A 23346-nucleotide genomic window follows, 5' to 3' on the forward strand; every position below is an offset into this window, starting at 1 on the left:
GAAATTCAGTCTGTTTCATAATGGCTTATAAAGTTTAACAAAACTCTGCTTTCTAAATTGTGAGTGCAACTTAACTATTTCTTTCACTTCAGTGTGATGTGAATGAGCATATAAAGAAAAAAATAAAAAGGGAAAGTCTGTGTTAGTGCAAACAGTTCCTTACTGAAACTCTGTAGTAGCTGAAATACCTTTACAAAAATATTGTGCAATTTTTTTCAACTGTTTACAGTTTACATTAAAAATACTAGTTTGTCCATTTACAAAGACTAGAAAATATTAACTTGTTAAAATATTAACACCATGAATTTCATCATAAGGACAGAATGTTCCTGCTACCAAGAATTTCTAAGATGCAATAGCAACCTTCTAAATGTTGTTCATATGAACAAAGTAATTGTGGAATTTCTCCTGTTAAAATCTTTGTTTTAAATAGTAAGAATCTATAATAGAAACAAGATGCTTTTCAAAATGCACTTTACTGAGTGTTGATGGGCTAATCCTGCTTGGTGCACTCTGTCCCAAGAAAAGCATTGTGACCATGAATTTCCCTCCCATGTTCCATTGTTGGCCTTGCAGCCTGATATGGAAATCAATATAGTGTAGTAACCATGAGCCTGTAGAGATGGTAAAAAAATACATAATCTGTGGGGATATGCAGCCTTTGTTTATATTTTCAATAATCATGGGTAACAGAGGGGCAAATACGATGGCATGAACCCTCCAAAGGCAAGACTACGGAATATAGCACCATCTCTGCACCACTGTAACCCTCACCTCCTTGCCTTTGTCTGGAATTGCTCGAAGGTTCATGGTGATATGGGAAACATGGTATGCTTATGAAAATTCAGAATTTTAGAAGCATATAATATGCTTAAGTGAAAGGGATACAGAGGTGTATATATAGCTTGTTTAGCAATTTTGTAAAAGTAGGAAAGCAACTTGTAACAAAGCACATAAGATTGTAACTTGTTAAGTAGAAACAACTTAGAACACATAGCAATTTAGTTGCTTGGTAAAGGCTATAAAGGTAAGATGTATGTTATAAAAATCCAGTAAAGCCTGACTGAGATATTGTGGAAACCCCACAATAAGCAGAACCCTTGAGAAACCATCAGGAACCATGCTCCTGGTTTTGGCCAGGACAAACCTCCACTGCCCCTACCCAGAGATTGAGGTTAAACAGCAAACACCTGAAGAAGATGTCTTACTTCATCACAAAGACCCCTGCCCATGACCCGCAGGAGGAGTGGTGCCACAGAAGACTCACTGTAATATGTAGTGCAAAGTGGTGGAGAATGGGCAGAGAATAGGCAGACAGGGAAATGTGGGCTTGTGGGATCAATCTGTATTTAAACCTGAAACCTGTCTCAATCAGGTATGCTTGTCTGGTGAAAATTCCCCATGTGTTTCCAGCTAAGAGTAAAACATACTTCTTTATAGTTTTATTTGTAAAGTCATTATTCCACAACACAATGCTAATGTACCTTTGCTTCAATTTTTGTTGCATGCTGTGAGTTCAAGGGGCATTTTTGGCAATTTTGGTTTAAATGCAAAGGCATGGAGTGCTTGGTGTAAAATCTAGTCCATGTCCATCATTCAGCAGTCCTGTTTTTCCCTTTCAGATTCCTCCCAGCAGGATGCATCAGAAACAAGTGAGGATTCTGAGGCTGAATTCACTAGTGGAGGTCAGTTCACCAGGTCATTGATTTCAGTTGGTTGGGCATCTTTCTGTCCAAAATGTGTTTTCCAAAGCTTGGAATTTGGAAATGACTGGCATGGAATGAAGAGAACCGTGTGCCAGTGTTGACTGTAGCATCAGGGTGGATTGGCACTCAAGGGAGAAGGCTTAACACAGGATTGCCAGCCCAGGGGGAGGGACAGCGAACATTCTGGATGAGGAGACAGGGCCATAACAGAGATTGGCAGGCGACTGGGGAAGTACAACTTGGGGCAAACCTACTGAACTGAGGGGTGACAGAGCATACCAACAGAATCTAATATTTACAGCACAAAGAACACAGATGGGGTGCAACAAATGGTATTACTTTCAGTTAGATAAAAAAGGCAGTCCCTGTCTACACAATTTATTTTGTGATTCATTTCGTTGTTGCATGGTTGTTTTATGATCATGTGATATCCAGTCGTGTTTTAGAAGACAGTGTTGTTTTCCTTTAGAAATACAGAAGCAGCTTTGTTTTTTGCTATCTTGTGCTTTGTACAGGCCTTTTTGAAGGGACAAGTTGTTCCTTCACAGGTAAGAACAGGGACTTTCTAAAGTTACTCAGGTGAGTAATTTATTACAAAATGTGGTGCCCTGATGAGCACAGTTCCTTAATTCTGTTAGAGTTTTGAAATTCAAAGCAGTGTTCATGCTGCACACAAGTTCCTTGGAAATAAAAGCATTGGTTTGGTTTTTTTGTTGTTTCTCAAAGCAGCTGATGATGATGATGATGATTACTTACATCCAGACAATAGACTGCAGAGCACCACACCAGCTAATGAAGCTGCCAATACTGAAAGACAACCAGAAGAGTTCAGTTTTGGTAAGATGAAAATTAATAGATTTTATCTCCTTGCTTTCTTTTATGGAAAGGTTTTGGGTAAATTTTTACTGCAAAAAAATTCAGTATGGTAACAAAAATAACTGTCACATCAACTGATTATTTATAACCATTTTGAGAGAATTAGAGAAGGTAAAACAATTAAAAATATACAGCTTTCTTTTGCCAGAATAACTAAAATAGATTCCTTCATGCGTTGCTACTTAATTTTTATATAGTTTCTGATACAATTAGCTTCACCTTCTTTAACTGTCCTGTAGTTAAGTATAAATTGGTCTTTCTCACTCCGAGTGTTGATGGGCTAATCCTGTTTGTCTTGTTGGTGCATTGCAATGCAGAAAAGCATTGTGATCACAAATTTCCCTCCCATGTTCCATTGTTGGCCTTGCAGCCTGATATGGAAATCAATATAGTGCAGTAACCATGAGCCTGTAGAGATGGTAAAAAAATACATAATCTGTGGGACAAGTAGCTCTCCTTTATATTTTTAGTAATCGTGGGTAATTGAGGGGAAAATACTTAAGATGTTATGAACCCTACAAAGGCAAGACTATGGAATTTCCTTCTGTCATAGCACCAGCTCTGCACTGCTGCATGTGCAGTTTAGCAAGGGTAACCCTCACCTCCTTGCCTTTGTCTGGAATTGCTCAAAGGCTCATGGTAACATATCTTTGCCTCTATTCTTGTTGCATGCTGTGAGTGCAAGGGGCTTCTTTGACAATGTTGGTTTAAATGCAAAGGCATGGAATGTTTGGTTTAAAATCTAGTCCATGTCCATCATTCAGCAGTCCTGTTTTTCCCTTTCAGACTCCTCCCAGCATGACGCATTAGAAGCTATTGAGAAACCTGAGGTTGAAGTCACCATTGAAGGTCAGTTTCCCAGGTCATTGATTTCAGTTGTTGGAGCATTTTTCTATCCAAAATATGTTTTCCAAAGCTTACATGACTTGGCATTTAGTGAAGAGAGCTGTTTCCCATTGTTTACAATAGTTTGGATTGTGCATTGCTTGGTAAACAAAACCTGGGGTTTTTTTTGTTTCTTAAAGATGATGATGATGACTACCTGGTCCCTGACAAGAGATTGCAGAGCAGCAAGTCAGCTAATGAAGCTGCCAATACTGGGAAAAGAAAAGCAAACGAGCTCCATTCAGGTAAGATAAAAATGAAAGATGGTTTTATCTCTCTGCTTTGTTTTATGAAAAGATTTTGGGTAATTTTGTGCTGCAAAAAAATTCAGTATGGTCACAAAAATAATTGCCACATCAACTTATCAAGAACCTTTTTAAGAGAATTAGAGACAGTAAAACAGTTTAAAATATACTTATTTTGTATAATGTTTGGAATGGAATGTTTGGTGTAAAATCTTGTCTGTGGCCGTCATTCAGCAGTCCTTCTTTTTCCCTTTCAGATTCTTGCCAGCATGACTCATCAGAAACAAGTGAGGATTCTGAGGCTGAAGTATCTAGTGAAGGTCAGTTCACCAGGTCATTGATTTCAGTTGGTGGGGCAGTTTTCTATCCAAAATGTGTTTTCCAAAGCTTACATGACTTGGCATTTAATGAAGGGAATTGTGTGCCAATGTTGACTGTAGTTTGGATTGTGCACTGCTTGGTAAACAAAACCTGGTGGAGAAGTATTAGAAAACCACAATACACTGAAGCATATTGGGCTTCCTGGGCTGGTTTTGAAATGCTGCCTGACAGCAATTTGTATCTTGAGCGTATTTTTGCGGTGTTGGTAATGGAAAATCCTCCTTGTCTGGAGAAGATGTTCTAGCATTCATTCATTCTGAGGAACCCATTGCTTTATAAACACCCTGTAGTTGTATGTAACATTAGTAGTTACCAGCAGCTTGTGGGCAGAATGGTACTGGAACAGAAAGCTGTGCTGCTGGTGGTGTAGGTGAAGCCTCAAAGTGTCTAACATCGATGTTGACCTGTTTAATGTATTTGATTTGGATCCACTAGTTTTACGCTGGTTTGAAAGAACATTTGAGCTCTTCAAGACAAACCTTAGGTGCTGTCTTTTGAGATCTACTAGCAGAATGATATTACTTCCAGTTAGATAAAAAATTTAGTCTCAGTCTGCACAATTTATTTTGTGATTCCTTTTGCTGTGGCATGGTTGTTTTACGATCATGCAATGTCCAGTCATGTTTCAGAAGACAGTGTTGTTTTCCTTTGGAAGTCCAGAAGCAGCTTTGTTTTTTGCTATGTTGTGCTTTGCACAGGCCCTTTTGCAAAAGTTGTTCCTTCACAGGTAAAAACAGGCTTTTTAAAGTTACTCAGATGACTAATTTGTTGGAAAATATGGTGCCATGATGAGCACAGTTCCTTAATTGTGTTAGAGTTTTGAAATTCAGAGCAGTTATTTGGCTGTACAGAAATTCTCTGGGCAAAATAACAGTGATTTTTTTTTTTGTTTGTTTCTTTAAGATGATGATGATGATGATGATGAGTACCTGCCCCCTAGCAAGAGACCAAGGAGCAGCAGCAGACGGCGGCTGACTAATGAAGCTGCCAGTAGTGGTAGAAGAAGAGCAAAGAAGTTCAATCGCAGTAAGATGAACATTAAAGATGATTTTATCTCCTTGCTTTGTTTTATGAAAAAGTTTTGGGTAATTTTGTGCTGCAGGAGTCATACATGTTACTACAAGCCTTCATTTGAAAGCCATGGGCTCTTTGTGGAATTATTGCTGCAGTATAATCATCATCATAGTCTGTGTTGCTTTTTGTTATGTGACGTGGCAACGTAAATACACGCACATGATGTTGGGATCTTCTGGTTGTGTTCTTTCCTAATCCATTGCATTGGTTTTTTCACAGAAATGCATCTGTGCACTTCAGTTTACTCTGGTTAGAGATGCTTTGCCTGGGATTTTTTTGTGGTTCTGTACCTCTCCTTTATTCTGTGCTTTGTTTTGGTTTGTGGATACATTAATCTCTCTGCTTTTGTAAGGGTCTATACTTTCAGGAATATAGTTTTACTTTATATTTTTGAAGGCAGCCACTAGAGTTCTGATGGCAGTGAAGGAACATGTGGAAATACAGTTAGAGCATTTGAGATGTGAAATGTTTTTTGTGAGGATTAATTGACATCAATGGATATATTTTCACAGAAAGCTTTGGAAAGATGTCACCTAATCAAAATTGTACATCTTCTCCAACCTCCATTTTTTGTATTTCCACCAGGTTGTCTTTTGTGATTTTGATTTTGATTTGCTGTTAATCTCCCAAATCACACCACTCTGGGGCTTGGTATGAGCAAATTATGATGGGAGTCACCATTATTTTAGGTCATGAAAGGCATTTGTAAGGTGCCGGTCACACAAAGTTTAGCGGTTTGAAAAGCATCATTGTCCTTCTGCCTTCACTCTGAGCACACGGCTCTGCACCCTGAGTTGTGTGCTTTTCTAGCCAGGTTTTGCTAGCAGCAATGCTGCCTCTTGCAAATGTCATTGGTTTTGCTTTGATGCATAACTGTCATAGCACCATCTCTGCACTGCTGCTCACCCAGTTTAGCAAGTGTAGTCTTCCTTGCCTTTGTCTGGAATTGCTCAAAGGCTCATGGTAACGTATCTTTGCCTCTATTCTTGCTGTGAGTGCGAGGGGCTTCTTTGACAAGATTGGTTTAAATGCAAAGGCATGGAGTGTTTGATGTAAAATCTAGTCCATGTCCATCATTCAGTAGTCCTGTTTTTCACTTTCAGGTTCCTCCCAGCATGATTCATCAGGAACAAGTGAGAAAATTGAGGTTGAGGTCACAGTCGATGGTCAGTACCCCAGGTTATTAATTTCAGCAGTTTTCTATTCAAGATGTGTTTTCCAAAGCTTACATGACTTGGTACAGAATGATGAGAACCGTGTGCCAGTGTTGACTGTAGTTTGGATTGTGCACTGCTTGGTAAACAAAACCTGGTGGAGAAGTATTAGAAAACCACAATACACTGAAGCATATTTGAGTTCCTGGGCTGGTTTTGAAATGCTGCCTGACAGCAATTTGTATCTTGAGCGTATTTTTGAGTGTTCGTAATGGAAAATCCTCCTTGTCTGGAGAAGATGTTCTAGCATTCATTCATTCTGAGGACCCCATTGCTTTATAAACACCCTGTAGTTGTATGTAACATTAGTAGTTACCAGCAGCTTGTGGGCAGAATGGTACTGCAACAGAAAGCTGTGCTGCTGGTGGTGTAGGTGAAGCCTCAAAGTGTCTGTCTAGTATTGATAACTTTGAGATACAAACCTTTGCACTTATCACCTCTTTTTGTCATCTAAGTATCTCTGAAGCTGCTAACCAGTGTCCTGCTGTTCTCACGGTAGGATCTTGGTAGGAGATCAGCTGTGTTTCTTGTATTTGTGAATTCTTGTCCTGTACCTGCTTTAAGACACTGCTGAGATTGGCTTTTGCAGTGCTTGCTTGTGGAATTAGACTAAGATCACTCAATCAGCAATTTAGAAAGTAGGCAGGGCATTTGGGACAAAGTGGACACTTTTGGCATTCCCTTCTTTTTTTTTCTTTCTTTCTTAAAGAGGATGACCATGACTTCCTATCCCTTGACAAGAGTTTGCAGAGTAGCAAGTCTGCTAATGAAGCTGCCAATAGTGAGAGAAGTGATGCAGAAGAATTTAGTTTTGGTAAGATGAAAATTAAAGGTGATTTTATCTCCCTGCTTTGTTTTATGAAAAGGTTTTGGGCAGTGTTGTGCTGCATGATTGCTACATGTTAGTGCTGGTGTTCATTTAAAAGCCATGGGCTCTGTGTAGAAGTATTGCTGTAGTATAATCATCTTCATAGGCTACCTGTGTTGATTTTCGTTATCTGATGCGACAATGTAAATAGACATTGTCTATTGGGATCCTTGGGTTCTGTTCTTTCCTGGTCTGTTAGATTGGTTTTTCCACAGAAATGCATCTGCGCACTTCAGCTAACTCTGTTTAAAGATGCTTTGCCTGGGATTTTTTGTGATTCTGTACCTCTCCTTTATTCTGTGGTTTGATTTGTTTTGGATTGTGGACACACTAATCTGTCTGCTTTTATAAGGTTCTGTGCAGTCAGGAATATGTTTTTTACTTTATAAAAAGCAAACTTTGACAGTTTAAACTGTTGGTTTAAATGCAAAGGCACGGAGTGTTTGGTGTAAAATCCTGTCAGTGTCCATCATTCAGCAGTCCTGTTTTTCCCTTTCAGATTCCTCTTTCCATGTCACATCAGAAACAAGTGAGAAACCTGAGGTTGAGGTCACCATTGAAGGTCAGTTCACCAGGTCATTAATTTCAGTTGTTGGAGCTTTTTTCTGTCCAAAATGTGTTTTTAAAGACTACTTTACATGGCACGAAAAGAAGGGAATTCTTTGCCAGTGTTGACTGTAGTAGATGATGATGAACATGGTGTCGAGTCATGTCTCAGAAGACAGTGTTGTTTTCCCTTGGAAGTCCAGAAGCAGCTTTGTTTTTTGCTATGTTGTGCTTTGCATAGGCCCTTTTGCAAAAGTTGTTCCTTCACAGGTAAGGACAGGGATTTTCTAAAGTTACTCAGGTGTGTAATTTGTTGGAAAATTTGGTGCCATGATGAGCACAGTTCCTTAATTGTGTTAGATTTTTAAAATTCAGAGCAGTTATTTGGCTGCACAGAAATTCTCTGGGCAAAATAATGTTTTCCTTTTTTTCTTTCTCTCTTTCTTAAAGATGATGACCATGACTTCATATCTCCTGACAAAAGTCTGCAGAGGAGCAAGTCTGCTAATGAAGCTGCCAATAGTGAGAGAAATGAAGCAGAAGAATGCAATTCAGGTAAGATGAAGATGGAAGGTGATTTTATTTGTTTCATGAAAAGGTTTTGGGCAGTTTTGCGCTGCAGGAGGTGATACATGTTAGTGGTGGTGTTCATTTGAAAGCCATGGGCTCTGTGTAGAAGTATTGCTGCAGTATAATCATCATCATAGGCTACCTGTGTTGATTTTTGTTATGTGATGTGACTGCGTGAATACACACAGAGGAAGTTGGGATCTTCTGGTTCTGTTCTTCACTGATTCTTTTTCCTGGGCTCTCCACACGAATGCATCTGTGCACTTCAGTTTACCCTATTTAGATGTGCTTTGCCTAGGATTTTTTATGATTCTGTACCTCTCCTTTATTCTGTGCTTTGCTTTGGTTTGTGGCTACATTAATCTGTCTGCTTTTATAAGGTTCTGTGAAGTCAGGAACATGTTTTTTACTTAATATTTTGAAGGCAGTAAGGTGTAAAGGTATTCTGGTGTAAAATCTTGTCCGTGTCCATCATTAGCAGTCCTGTTTTTCCTTCAGATTCCTCCCAGCATGACTCATCAGAAACAAGTGAGGATTCTGAGGCTGAAGTATCTAGTGAAGGTCAGTTCACCAGGTCATTGATTTCAGTTGGTTGGGCAGTTTTCTATCCAAAATGTGTTTTCCAAAGCTTACATGACTTGGCATTTAATGAAGGGAATTGTGTGCCAATGTTGACTGTAGTTTGGATTGTGCACTGCTTGGTAAACAAAACCTGGTGGAGAAGTATTAGAAAACCACAATACACTGAAGCATATTGGGCTTCCTGGGCTGGTTTTGAAATGCTGCCTGACAGCAATTTGTATCTTGAGCGTATTTTTGCGGTGTTGGTAATGGAAAATCCTCCTTGTCTGGAGAAGATGGTCTAGCATTCATTCATTCTGAGGAACCCATTGCTTTATAAACACCCTGTAGTTGTATGTAACATTACAGCAGCTTGTGGGCAGAATGGTACTGGAACAGAAAGCTGTGCTGCTGGTGGTGTAGGTGAAGCCTCGAGGTGTCTGTCTAGTATTGATAACTTTGAGATACAAACCTTTGCACTTACCACTTTCCTTTTTCATCTTAGTGTCTCTGAAGCTGCTTACCTGTGTTCTGCTGCTCTCATGCTAAGATCCTAGTAGGAGATCAGCTGTGTTTCTTGTATTTGTGAATTCTTGTCCTGTACCTGCTTTAAGACACTGCTGAGATTGGCTTTTGCAGTGCTTGCTTGTGGAATTAGACTAAGATCACTCAATCAGCAATTTAGAAAGTAGGCAGGGCATTTGGGACAAAGTGGACACTTCTGGCATTACCTTCAACGTTTTACCTTGCAGCACAGCAAGAGCTCCAACATGACCTCACCAAAAAAGTTTATATGAGAGGAGTCAATAAGTTCTGTGCATAGGTAAAGGCCTTTACGACAAAAGTAAAAGTGCTCTGAAAAGGTTTTTTTCTCTGGGAGAGTAGAACAGAAGTGTGTAGGTGCAGGATATGTCAGTATGTGATACTGTTCTTGCTATATAAACCATACAGTTGGTGAGGTGGGTGCATGTTTTTCTGTATGTGAAATTAGTTTTCTTTGTCTGCTCCAACCATTTGTTTTCTCTGAGATTGGAGGTATTGGTAACAGGGCAGAATGAAAAGCTCATTACCATGAGGAAGCTAGGGATGGACTGGGGAGTGACTGGCTAAGTAGCAGCTCTCTGACAAATTGCAAGGTTTGCTGTTCTCCTGTATGTTGTAGAGTTGACCTGTTAGATGAATTTGATTGGCACCCATCAGTTTTACACTGGTTTGAAAGTGGGTTTAGAATATTTGAGCTCTTCAAGACAAACCTTAGATGCTGTCTTTTGAGATCTACTACTGGAATGATACTACTTCCAGTTAGATAAAGAAGTTATTTGGTATTGGCAGAATTTATTTTGTGATTCCTTTTGCTGTGGCATGGTTGTTTTACGATCATGTGATGTTCAGTTGTGTTTTAGAAGACAGTGTTGTTTTCCTTTGGAAGTCCAGAAGCAGCTTTGTTTTTTGCTATGTTGTGCTTTGCACAGGCCCTTTTGCAAAAGTTGTTCCTTCACAGGTAAGAACAGGGGTTTTCTAAAGTTACTTAGGTGTGTAATTTGTTGGAAAATTTGGTGCCCTGATGAGCACAGTTCCTTAATGCTGTTGGAGTTTTGAAATTCAGAGCAGTTATCATGTTGCACAGAAGTTTAGAGGGCAAAATAACTGATTGTTTTTGTGTGCCTTTAAGACGATGACCTTGACTATGTACCCCGTAAGAAGAGAGTGAAGAGAACCAAGTCGGCTAATGAAGATGCCGATAGTGAGACAAGTAGAACAAAAGAGTTCAATTTTGGTAAGATTAAACTTACAGATGATTTTATCTCCCTGCTTGAAAAGGTTTTGGGTAATTTTGTGCTGCAGGAGTGCTACATGTTAGTGCAGGTCTTCATTTAAAAGCCATGGGCTCTGTGGAGTGTTGCTGCAGTATAATCATCATCATAGGCTATGTTGTTTTTTGTTACGTGGCGTGACTACGTAAATACACGCAGAGGAAGTTGGGATCTTCTGGTTGTGTTTTTTTCTGATCTGTTAGATTGTTTTTCCACAGAAATGCATCTGTGCACTTCAGTTTACTCTGGTTAGAGATGCTTTGCCTGGGATTTTTTGTGATTCCTTTATTCTGTGGTTTGGTTTGTTTTATGGACACATGATTCTGTCTGCATTTTTACGGTTCTATACTTTCAGGAATATGGTTTTTTTTGCACAGTATTTGAGTTTTTATTTGGAATTCTGTGAATTTAAGTAAGTATTAAAGTTATTATGGATCTTCTTGTAGCATGTTTTTCGCATGACAGGTGTCAATTTTAATAAAAGTGACTGAAATTTTGAGAGCTGTTCTTAAGAGATCATTACTACCAGTAGGCCATTGAACATGTGTCATTCCTTTTGGTTTGGTCAGGAGAACGTAAAGACAGCATTTCTAGAGGAGAATATTGAGGAGTTGGTGCTGAAGAAGCCTTTTATAGATATGGTCTCTCAGTAGGAAAATTACCTAAGCTTTGATCTCCAGCGGTTTTGGAAGTGAAGAAATATTGAGTTTGATTTCAGATGGAGAGGAAAGGGAATAAAGTACCAGGATGGCAGAAGTTTTAGTTGAGCTTGCAATATATAATCTCCAGTTTTAGACTGGCTGAGGGCTTACCTGCTGAATGGTTCTCTGAGTTGACTTAATTCATCTTCATTCTGTGCTGTTTTTAAGAAAATTTCATTTTGAGCTAGCCAGTGTGCAGTTAGATTTCAGCTATTTGCATCTCATAGATTATTCAGATATCTTTACTTCTGAGCTTCCTAAATTGTATTAAAGATATTGCCTCAAGTTCAATTTGAGGTTCACATATAGAAAGTGGCATGTCTCTATTCTATTGCAGGATCTGGGTAAAACACAAAATTAATGTGAGAAGTTTTGGGGAAAGACCCTTCATTTGCTCTAATGGAAAGAGAGCAGCTTTTGGTAGTTGCAGCGCTGCTGTTCAGGCATTTCAGAAGACTTTGCACCTTTAGGATTGAAGTCCAATATTATATAACTGGATAGGAGAAAGGAGGTGGCTCATCTCTCATGAGTAGCTGCAGAACTTCAGATTTCTTGAGTGAGACTTCCAGATTTCTTGAGTGAGAAATCTGTCTCTTCTTATAAGGACTTCCTGTATTTTACATAATCCTGATGAGATCAAGATGTTTGAGTTGGAGGTACCAAGATTCTGAGGCATGGTGATTGGGAATAGGAGTGTGCCTAGCACCTGAACATCAGTGTGTGTGCACTGTGCAGGTTGCCCCTGCTTTGTATTTTCATTACACATCCCAAGGAGCAGAGGAAGGCATAAAATTGAGTAGACTACGGACAGATGGGGAAAGTTTTCAGGATTGTTATTTAATTGGGATGATGTTTTGTATGTATCATAAGGTGTTAGATAGGAATAGAGAGAAGACACCATCTGTCTTGGTGCTCACAGGAAAACTAAACTGCTTTTCAGAGTGTAAGCTTAACTTTGTGGTAGGTCTTCAATTTTGCTACATGAGCACAAAGTGTGTGACTAAAGAATATTTTTACAGTATTTGGTCAGGGTCCAAGGGGTTAATAATGCTGACAGTCAGATTTAAAAAAAAATCATACTGGCTGCTTGATAAACCCTCTGAATTTTGAAATATCTCTGCAGTCCAACTTATTAATAAAATATAAAAGTAGCTAAAAAAACAGTGTCTGGATCAAAATGTGAGAATTTCTTGACAACTGAAAGTGTAATAGCTTGAATGGCATCATTTTTTTAGCTCTGTAGTTACTAGAGTCAAGTCTTTGGAGTAAGAAATAAGTTGTAAGTACACTTGCTTATGTCTTTCATAGAAGGCCAGACAACATCTTGTACCATCTACAAAAGAGTTATGGGATTTTCCTAAAAGCATGGAGATTGTACAAAAACAGTTTCCTTTTTTTTCTGAATGTATCCATGTATTTTGAGGTGTAGTCTGTACTGTACTCAGCAGGCATCTGTTTGCAAGTGAGCAGTAAAAGTACACACTTCATATTTCATTTAGTGGTAACACAGGTTTTACAAGAGATTCTGTTTTGTTTGTTGCCTGACATGTCCTCCTCTTTTCTTTGCAGACAAATGGAACGTACGAATTTCAGACTTGAGAAGGGAAGTTGAAGAGGTGTTTGAAAAAAGATATGGTATGTGTTACACACCTTTCTGAGTCATTGCCTGTAGTCCTTTGGCATGCAAGCTCTTTGGCATGCATCTTGTTGTTGGCTCAGGAGCACACCAGAACTGACAGCACCACAGGGCTAGACACTGTTAGAAGATGTAAAACTGAGGAAAGTAGCTTTTTTGATGAGCAGAGTAATTTCTAAATGGGATATCTGTGTTTGGCACCAAAGTGCAAAGCTTGATTTTATTTTTCAGTTGTGCTCAGTCTCCTGGAGCACCTGCATACTCACATATCTTGGGCACCCATATTTGAGAGAGCTGTCCTTTTCTCAGCAATTACACTGAGTCCTTTAGTGAAAGAATCTTTAGAATGGCTCTGAAGAGAGGCTGCCACTCACTGATTGTTCGTTTTTGATTATGATTGTTTTGCACTGAAGCAAAATTACATATGTTAATGGCTCTTGGAAGGAAAAAGCAGCAGATGTGTTAGACTTTGGAATTTGTCTCCAAATGCTACACTTAGATATATTTTGTGTCCACATATCACAAACTAAAACAGCATCAGCAAAGATTTAAAAATAGATGCTGGTGTGCCTCTGCCGCAAAAAGTGGAAGTGCTTTCAGAATAGACCTCATGATTCAGAGTTACTACATATTTGGGATGTGACTATCATCTGACATTTAAACAGCCTGCTGAAAGTAACTTGCACCAAGGAAATACAGTTCAGAATCTGATTCACTGAATTTTAATTGCTCTACAAAGGAACATCGTTCGTAGTGAATTGCTGTAGCTTCAATTTTGATGTTTGCACATAGCAAAGTTAGTTTAAGAAAATTAAGAAAGTTAAGAAAATTTCAGAAGTAGACACTATGAAATGAGATGAGAATCACTGTACTCTAAATTTGCTTTAGCTTGATTTTCCTCAACTCAAATAATTTTTTACATCTAGTTTCTGTATCAAAACAGGAGAATGTATCAAACTATGCAGACCAGTCACGTGGTAATAGAGAATTCTTGTTGCATGGCCTACAAAATTAATGTACCTTGTACATATGAAGAAATCAGCCCTTCTGGTATTTGCAAACTCTTGTGTCATTCTCCAATATTTGCTAGCCTGATAGATCTATTGATAGTAGTGTGATCCTCATAACTTAAATAAATAAGTTGAGGTTATTTTCCAGCTGTGGCTGAGTTAGTTTCTTGCTTTTCATTTGTTTCAAAGATTTCAATAGTAGGGCCATGCTTTTTTCAGCAGTGCTAGAAGTGTATTTTTTATTTTATTAGTGGTTCTTTGGATTTCTGAAATACATGGGAACTTATGGAATTCACTGAAAAGAAGGGATGAGTGCCCCTACTCCAAGGCCTTAATGACTTGTAAGCCAATAGTAGTAACAAATAATAACAGAGCTAGTAAACTGAAACATGCTTGGTTTATCGTTAGGTCTAGATAACTTCATCTTTCAAAATGCTCTATTAATCAAAACCAAAATAGTGAGAATCTTCACTCTAGCAGGTGCAGTCAGTTATTAAAAGTTTACATAAAGGGAAAAGAGGGTGATCTGCATATGTATGCAGGGCTGCAGCTTGTTTACTGTGAATCAAAGTGATTTTGCTGTTAAACAAAGTCCCTCACAACATGCATGCTTGCATGTTTAAATGTGCTGAGAGGTTATTACCTGTATGCTAATTATAATGTTTATCAGATTGATACCAAACAGGTAACTGAGTAGAGCCACAAGCTAGTCTAATATTTTTATTCTCCTTTTTCCTTAAAGCTGAAGCTATAAAAGCAGAAGGTCCAGTGTCTATCCCATACGGAGTGTTTCAGTCACATTCAAAACACTTGGTTGTGGAAGGGCTGCCAGAAGGGATTCCCTTCAGACGTCCGACCACGTACGGCATTCCCCGACTGGAGAGGATACTCCTAGTAAAGGAGCGGATCCGCTTTGTCATTAAAAAGTGAGAAATTCTGCATGTTTGTCTCTACATTACTCACTGTTTTCTGCTGGTTCCACTTTGCTTCATGTTTCTTCAAGGAATTCCAAACTGGTTTCTACTTTATTTACAGTACTAAATTAATTACATTAATTTACAGTACTAAAGAGTAGTTTTTAGTTGATGTTCATGTCAATAAATTCAGCTTATCAGACCAGTGGAACACTCACAGTGGTGGTGGAGAGATCTCTGGACAGATCTCTCCAATATTATGGACCTCTTGTCAGGGGCAGATCTCTGTACTGTTCAGATCTCTGCACCTGCAACACATGTTGAAAGCCATTGACTTTGGGATATTTGATCCTGTTTGAGGATCCTGGCCTAATTTCAGCTTATGCTTTTTTAAAAATTAGTTGGAATGTTTTATCAAGGTGTCTATGGCTGTATTTGTATAAAGCATTTCTCAGGGCAAGTTTGAGGCCAACACTTAGATACTGGTTCCTGTGGTTTAGTTGGATGTGTGTCCTTGGTGTATCTGGAGGTAGATCAGGTCGTGTGCATGAAGGAGGCCTCAGATGGAGACTGACTGAAGTTTAAGGGGAGCTTCAGTGAGTAACAGCTGATGTTTTCCTGTGTTTGATCCAAGAGTATTTGAGATGGACAGGAATCTGCTGATTGCAATGGTCAGGCTCAGAACTGGGGGTGGTGGCAGCCCCTGCCTCTGTGCATGCTGCCTTTACCATGGGTGGCAGTTGCTTACATCTGACAGGAACACAGTTTCTATCATCCAAATGCTTGCAGATAACTAGAAAAGAGGAAGAAGTGTAGATCTACCTTTTGTGTCACATCAGATATAGTACATAGATTGAATTGTATATGCAATGCTGGCACCTGCTTTTGTCAAACATGTCTTAGTTGTTAACAGAAATTAATTTATTGTGTTCATTGATTTTGAAATGTGTAACCAGAGCAGCTAAAAAACTAGTTTGGCTCTGTGGGAAACATCAAAATGTTTAATTTTTTGTTTGTTCAGCTGTGGATAAAATTAGATAAATTTTGGAAACAGAAGTGTCTGCTTTGAAGTTTACTTTTTTGAGATTAAATTTTTTATTCAGATCTTTGTTTCTGATTAAGTGTATCTTAGAATTAAGTTTAATGGAACCTGTATGTTACCATGAAATGTTACAGCTCTGGCAGACATGGGTATTGGGCATGAAAAATACTTTGTCAATGGAGTTCCAGTCAGCTCTTAAGATACTTCAGTGTTAGCTGGAATTTAGTGCTGGGATCGTGATGTTCCCAGGGAGGTTTTTCAGTTCTCATCCTTCAGTAAGTACTAACTGGAGGCTGTAACTGGAGGCTAGTTTTTCAAAGTATCTGTCGCTGTTGAAACATGTATCTTAAATCTTTCAGGCCTGAACTTCTGAGTTCAACAGATGCTCCCGTGGACAAGGAAGGTTCAGAAGGTAGGTTTTCAAATCTGTGAGTTGTACAAGCACAGTATGATATTCCTATTTGTCAGTCTTAGTGGTGGCTACAATTTGCTTTTACTAATGATACATTGCAAGCAATTGCTCTGGTTTTAAATTTTCTTTAGCTGTAGAGTTTTCCATTGGTTATCCAAGCTAGTGTTACTGTCAATGGATTTGATTCAGTTTGGCAGGAAGAACAATGACCTAGCTAGGTGTTAATCTTAAGATACAGAGAAAAGGCATTGGTTTCCACAGATAGAGTGTATTAGATAGGGAAACTGTACCATAGAATAATTGCTTTTATATGGGATTTTCCAAAATTAGATTAACTGAAATTCAGCAGTGAACATAGTGACATTTATTGCTATAGGATCTGATTTCCTTGGAAAATGGGGCTACATTTGCACATAGTGGTGCAAAGATAATGCATTCCAACCACTTTTCTAATCAGGCTTCTAATGCTTCTTACACGTCTTGCCTTCATTGGGTGCCCATCCAAAGGCAGAAAAATGACCATGTTAAAATAAGACTAGAGGAACTGCACCCATGAACTCATTTCCTTTCAAGCTGGTAGAAAGAAGTTTAGCATGATGGTGATGAAGGTATTGCAGTTCTTCAGGCCAATACACTGTGTGTATTTTGTAGCAAGAGTGATGTCACTGGTTCAGTGGAGTTTTGTTGGTTGTAATATTCTGTCATTATTTTATGATCATTTTTTCTAATTCCACATTGAATCCATACTTCTTACACACAGCATTTCTGTGTTACCTGAAAGTGCAGGATGATTATGCATCATATAAACTGAACAACTGAAAATATAACCAAAATAATTAGGGAATGTTGGTTTTGTTCTGTGTCAGTCTCAAGTACAGTGAAAGAGGAGTGGTATGCCAGAATCACCAAACTGAGAAAGACAGTAGATCAACTTTTCTGTAAACAGTTTGGTAAGTACAGTATTATTATTTTCTTTTCTTTGTGGCTTTGTGTTTCTCAAAGGTTGCTTTCATTCCTTTGAATGTCTACATGAATGAGACCTTTGTTGATTTTTTTTTCAAGTTTTTTTTTAAATTCTAGAAGTTCAGTGATAAAGAATGTTTTAGTTTACTGCTTATACAAGGTAAATTCATAGTTTAAAAATAATTATAAGTCTTACATATACAACTCTTCTGATTGCTCTTGATTCCTTCCTATTTGGACTTTTTTCCTTTGGTGATGAATAAAACAGACATTTCTTTACATCCACTGCAATATCATCATAATTAGTATTAAAACATTTCTGTGTGAATTTTCATGTTCTGTCCAATATGAAAAAATAGTCAACTTCATAAGAGCTAGAATAAAATTTTTCATTATACTCTATAACTCGATTAACAACTTCAGATAAAATAAATATATTGTGCCTCAGTGAGCAGTCCAGTCTGGTATTGTGACTGCCCAACAGCAACAGCAAATGTTTTACATGTTTTATGTGCAGAGACTTGGGTTCTGTTGGATTTAGATGTCCTGCATTGTTCCACATTTTAAGGTCACAGTTGCAACAGCCTGAGGAATTGGTATCAGCTGGCTTTTAATGAAGGTTGATTGGCCAATCTGTCCCATTACTGGATGTGTTTTGTTCCAACAGCAAAGGCTTTGGGGAGTGATGAGCCCAAAACTGTTCCATACAAGAAATTTGAAGCTCATCCAGCTGACCTTTATGTTGAAGGGCTGCCAGAAAATGTCCCCTTTAGGAGTCCCTCCTGGTATGGAATCCCTTGCCTTGAACAAATAATTCAAGCGGGCGACAGAATAAAGTTTGTGATCAAAAGGTAAGTAAAAAAAAACATGGAGGGTTTTTTAAGGAAGAGTCCACACAAACACCCAAGTGTAATCAAGCACTTGGTTTCATTAAGTTGTGAAGCATTTGGTCTCTAGTTACCAAATAGGCAAATTAAATATTAGTGGGCACTTGCAATACAGACGTATTTCAGAATATGTTTTGCATATCTGTTAGCATGTTGACAAGCATGAAAGACATAATAGAAAAATTCAAAGTCTTCAATTCATGTCATAATAGGTAGTAGGATTTAATTTATATCAAGAATTAGCAGATTATTTGTGTTCTGGTTGCAGGCCAGAGCTGCTAACTCACACTTCAGTCGAAGTTGTTCGCCCCAGGTCGAGCGTTCAAGGTAAGACAGGGGATGTCTCCCAAGTGGGAATGGAAGGGTTTGATGGGGAAACTCATCCTGATCAATGCAGCATTTTTCAAGAAGTAACCCATGTGTGATAAGTTTGCTGGCATATTCTTCATGAGGGTTGGAAGGAATAAACTGATCACTGTGAATGTGGATGGCTTCTTGGTGCAGTCCCAGCTGCCTTTGAATAACTAGACTGGGTCACCTTCAGAGCCCCAGAGAGCTGGAGTTACTGTCCTGGTCTGAATCAAAGGTCTGAAGTCCCTTGGGATTTCACACCTGACCCTGGGTTCTTTCAGGTCTCTGTTGGTAAGGAATTCTAGGCACTTGTTGAAAGCATGATGTGCCTTTAACAGGGAGAAGAATCAGTTTGGGGTTTATTTCTGAATGCCCTGAATTGAAGTGTCTTGGTGCTTTCTTACTACAGGAATGTGCAATCCAGATCTCACTGGGTTTTTTAGGAGAGGAAAAAAAAATAAAAAGATGGGATATGATTTAATAATCATGCAAGCAGTAATCAGATGACATCATCACAATGTACTGTGGATTTTTTTTTGGATTTTAGGAAAAAACTCATATTCAGTAAGAGGGTAGTTAAATAGAAAAGGCTGTTTTTCTAGTTGAGCAAGAAAAGGCAGCATCAAGTACAGGTTTGATTCAAAGTAGCAGTGGTCGCTAGTACTAGCAGTACTAGCAGTAGTAGTAGTAGTCACTAGCACTCCTATAATTGGCTTTTATTTACAATAGAGAATAGGACTGAAGATGATATTTTTTAATACTAATCAAAATGTTTAGCAAAGCATTCTTTAAATCCTCATGTTCTACTCTAAAGAATGTTATTATACACTATGATTAATTAATTCCAGTTTTGTAGGAACCACTAAAATAATTTCTTCCTGCATCTGAAGGCTCTGAAGAACAAATTGTTCTATTAGGGTCAGTGTTTGAAATTTGTAACTACATTTAAACAGATTTTTCATTATGTAGAGGTAATTACGTGTATCATTCAAGCTGCTATTAGTAATCCTTACTCATTTTTGTGTGTCCCTGTCTAATCAGATGTAATTGTGGTGTTAGTTTCCATGTTCTTATGTTGAAAGAACATAAGAACAGAGGTACATGTACCTCTGTATCTAGAGCCTGGGTGATTCTCTGACACCTCTTTCTGGTTTTCAGCGAGAGAAGATTGGAATTCTAAGATTACAAAGCTAAGAAAGGAAGTAGAAGATTTATTTAGTGTGAAGTTTGGTAAGTTAAATGCTAAATGAACTATTCTGCAACGCTGCTGCATTTTAAAACTCCTCTGTTTTAATGCTACTGCATTTACTTAAGCATCAGAAGTATACTAGGACAGATATGGAAATCTTGACTTCTCTTATCTATGTTTTACTTACTCTTTCCTCTAACTGACATAAATGTTTTTATAACAGCATCCTAGGCACTAATTTTTCCAGTTGTGTGATGATTGCACAAAAGCTTTTGGATGAAAAGAAGTTCTCAAAATAAAACATTAGGCACTGCAGGCCTATATTAGATACTATCTATAACAAGATGGGCCAAGTTCCTATTTGCAGTTACTCCACAGAAAATAATAGGGAATCTGTTTAAATATATTTAAATATTTATGTTTTTTTGCAGGGTGCTTGTTAGCTTTGAGTAGCAGAGCTTCTATAAGACATGATTCCTAAAATCACTTGAGATAAAATTCCACCCATTTAAGTGTGCAATCTGTCATTTAATCTTTCTTTTCAGGTGAAGCTCTGGGGCTTTCAGAGTCAGTGAAAGTTCCCTATTCTGTATTTGAATCAAACCCTGAGTCCTTGGTCGTTGAAGGCTTGCCAGAAGGAGTCCCTTTCCGGAGTCCCACATGGTTTGGAATTCCACGCCTTGAGAGAATCATCCGTGGGAGTCGCAAAATCAAATTTGTTATTAAGAAGTAAGTTTATGATCCTGTTATTTTTACCTCTGATTTTGAAGTTATTTGACTTCCTTCCCAGCAACTCTAGGCTTTAAATGCTACCTAAACTCTGGTTCCATGAAACACAAATATTTTGCACATATGTTTTATCTCATGCAAGAACATACTTTCCTCATTAAATTTCTATAGATGTATAAATTGTGTATTTCACACATCAAGAATTGAGGAGGGAAAATGGTCTTGTACCTGGAAGTTTTGTTCCTTCTTTTTTCTGTTATTTATTTTTTCTTGAAGTAAACCCAGAAGAAAATTGCAGAATAGAAAATACAGCTTTATGTTTTCTTTTTTTTTTTTTTTTTTGTGGTTATAGTAGATGGAGTCTTTAATGCTTCTAACAGAATTTCGTTGTAGAGAGCTGATGTTATGTGAAGTAGAACTCAACTGAATTCCAAGAAATTGGTAGCATTTTGCTGTATGAGTTGTCTTGCAATTGATTGGATTTGTTCTGTTCAACTTCTAGGCCTGAGCTTATCAATTCCCATTTGCCTCTAAGAGTGGTTAATAAACTAAAGAAAAAAGGTAAACAATTAAATATTATTTGCTGCCATCCATTTGTAAATACTTCATTTCTGCTTCCTTAGTAGACTGAGGGATCTTCATGGTTGAAAAATACAGGTTTTCTAAATAAAAAGCATTATTTAAGATGATCTAGCATAGTAGCCTCTAAATCCGCTATTATTTGAGAAAGACACTCAAACCATAAATGTACCTGCAATTTTTTTCTTACTTGACTATTCTAGTACAGAAAATGGAATTTACTCAATTTTGACAACTATTTTTAACTGAGAGCTGTGAACTGCAGTAAATAATAATAATAATAATAATAATAATAATGGTGTTTTATAAAAGAATCAAATAATCTTTTATCTGTAGAAAATTCAGATATTAAGGGTTTTTTTTGTTTTAGACAATAAAAAGTACCAAAACTCTCCTTCACACTTAGAAAAAGTCCTTTGTTTTTAGTTAGTAGAAAATCTAGATGTGCTTTTTTCAAGAGCACTTAACCTACTTTTTAAGATTTGTGAGCATCACTGTATTGTTCAGGTTTTACTCTACTTAGTTTAGTCTGTTAGAATTCTTAGAATACAGCTGTTCCTTTGTTAGGTGTGCAAGATTTGTGCTTTACACCTTGTGTTCTTTTGGCTTCCAGACGTTAGTCCAAGGAGTTCCAGAAGGTCACGAAGTTCTTCAGAAAATTCAAGTGTCGCAGAGATTGAAGTTACTGTTGAAGCCAGTATGGAAGAAATATTCTTCTGATGTTCTTTCATTATATTCTTCTGATATTTTCTCTTCTTCTAAGCTTTCATAGCCCATAAGTAGCACACACCTCATGTAGCAAACTCTGTTCCACTTCAAAGCTCCAGATCTACTTCAATATAGAAACAACTTTATTTATCATTTCTGAAACTGGATATTGTGTAGACGATACTTAGGTAAAATGTTGGAGTTTGACAGCTTGCTTGGGCCATTATTCCAAACAGAGATGTGGGAGCTGATGTAGTCCTGAGCAGAGAAATGACAGACTTTGTCAGTAGTATTAAATGCTTAAATACAGCTTTAGAACTTCTTAAAGGCTTTTTTAAAATTCTACTCTTGATTCGGAATTGAAGATTTCTCTAGCAATCACGTTTGATGCATTGTTCTTTTTGTATGATGCCTTGCTTCTGCTCTCTGCATTTTATGTGTAATGTGTCTTCATAGGTCCTACTAAAGCACAAACAAAAGATGGTCAAACTAATTCTCAAACCAATGACTCCAATGCAAATTTCAGGCAAAATGGAAGAGAGTTTTCTTTCGGTAAGTGTTGGGGGAATTAACACACATGCATTCCTTTAATGTTAGTATGGAACATCCAGGTTGCATATCAGGTATTCTGAGTTCATGGTCTGTTGTACAATTAGTGAATGACTGAAGTTCTTGCTTTTGTGTACATTCAGTTCTTCATAGAGAAATTTTGCATGATATGAGGAGTATGCTGTACAATTGCAGCCCAGATCCATTAGATCGTATTGATTCAGGTGCAGAGTTAGTTTTAGATTTTTGCTGGTCTGTTACTGCACAATGCTGCAGACCCTTGAAGAACTTTTCTGGTGCTAAGTACCACCAAGTGCATAAACCCAGCTGAGATGTGATATTGTGCATAAATTTCATAAGCCCTCCACAAATCAAAAATACTGACATCACTGTGCAGAGATTCCTAGGTAGGATGTAGGGACTAGGAAGGATTTGAACTAACATTAGTAAGCCATGACCTGTCAGAGCTGATTATTCATGATTGCCATGATTGACCTCTCCAGTTCTGGAAAATCAGTAAAGGAAAAGCTGGACAGGACTGAAAGTCCTGTAGTTGTGTTCATAAATGTAGGCCAGAGCTTTTTGGCCATGGAGCCCAGGCCTGTTAGTGCAGTGCTCTGGAACAGAAATCTCAGTATTGAAAGCAGGGTCAATTTGCAACCCAGAAAAATTCTTCATTGTCAAGTGAGATGAATGACTGCATTCAGAGTAACTGTAAATAGTTCTATGTCTCAGTAAACCTTTTTTTTCGGGATACTTATATTCTGAGTTTATTTGCTTATGTTTGTGTAGGAATTTGTTATTTGTTTTATTTTTTTTGTCCCCTATGCTTTCTTTTTAGCTGTATGGCCATAAAACGTATTAGAAAGGCATTATTTACTCCTACCAAGCCAGTTGAGAATGAATGAGATACTGATTTGGCATGGGTGTTATTCA

General features: G+C 37.9%; 1 protein-coding gene across 1 annotated transcript in view; it reads left to right on the plus strand.

Moving 5' to 3' along the window:
• Positions 1–23346, plus strand: part of GTF2I (general transcription factor IIi) — a 48151-nt gene that overhangs the window by 12595 nt on the left and 12210 nt on the right. The window contains exons 12-34 of the mRNA XM_014255018.2: positions 1623–1685; positions 2433–2543; positions 3369–3431; positions 3608–3712; positions 3970–4032; positions 4997–5119; positions 6271–6333; positions 7091–7195; positions 7749–7811; positions 8246–8350; positions 8864–8926; positions 10599–10703; positions 13011–13076; positions 14830–15013; positions 16403–16455; positions 17322–17405; positions 18086–18269; positions 18574–18632; positions 19815–19886; positions 20391–20574; positions 21077–21135; positions 21767–21850; positions 22318–22413. Of these exons, the coding sequence (XP_014110493.1) occupies positions 1623–1685; positions 2433–2543; positions 3369–3431; positions 3608–3712; positions 3970–4032; positions 4997–5119; positions 6271–6333; positions 7091–7195; positions 7749–7811; positions 8246–8350; positions 8864–8926; positions 10599–10703; positions 13011–13076; positions 14830–15013; positions 16403–16455; positions 17322–17405; positions 18086–18269; positions 18574–18632; positions 19815–19886; positions 20391–20574; positions 21077–21135; positions 21767–21850; positions 22318–22413 (2157 nt within the window). The remainder of the gene's footprint in view (positions 1–1622; positions 1686–2432; positions 2544–3368; positions 3432–3607; positions 3713–3969; positions 4033–4996; positions 5120–6270; positions 6334–7090; positions 7196–7748; positions 7812–8245; positions 8351–8863; positions 8927–10598; positions 10704–13010; positions 13077–14829; positions 15014–16402; positions 16456–17321; positions 17406–18085; positions 18270–18573; positions 18633–19814; positions 19887–20390; positions 20575–21076; positions 21136–21766; positions 21851–22317; positions 22414–23346) is intronic.

The sequence above is a fragment of the Pseudopodoces humilis genome, chromosome 23, assembly GCF_049639895.1.
Source record: "Pseudopodoces humilis isolate 2021_Gansu_Grassland_sample_001 chromosome 23, ASM4963989v1, whole genome shotgun sequence".
NCBI classification, from domain to species: Eukaryota; Metazoa; Chordata; class Aves; order Passeriformes; family Paridae; genus Pseudopodoces; species Pseudopodoces humilis.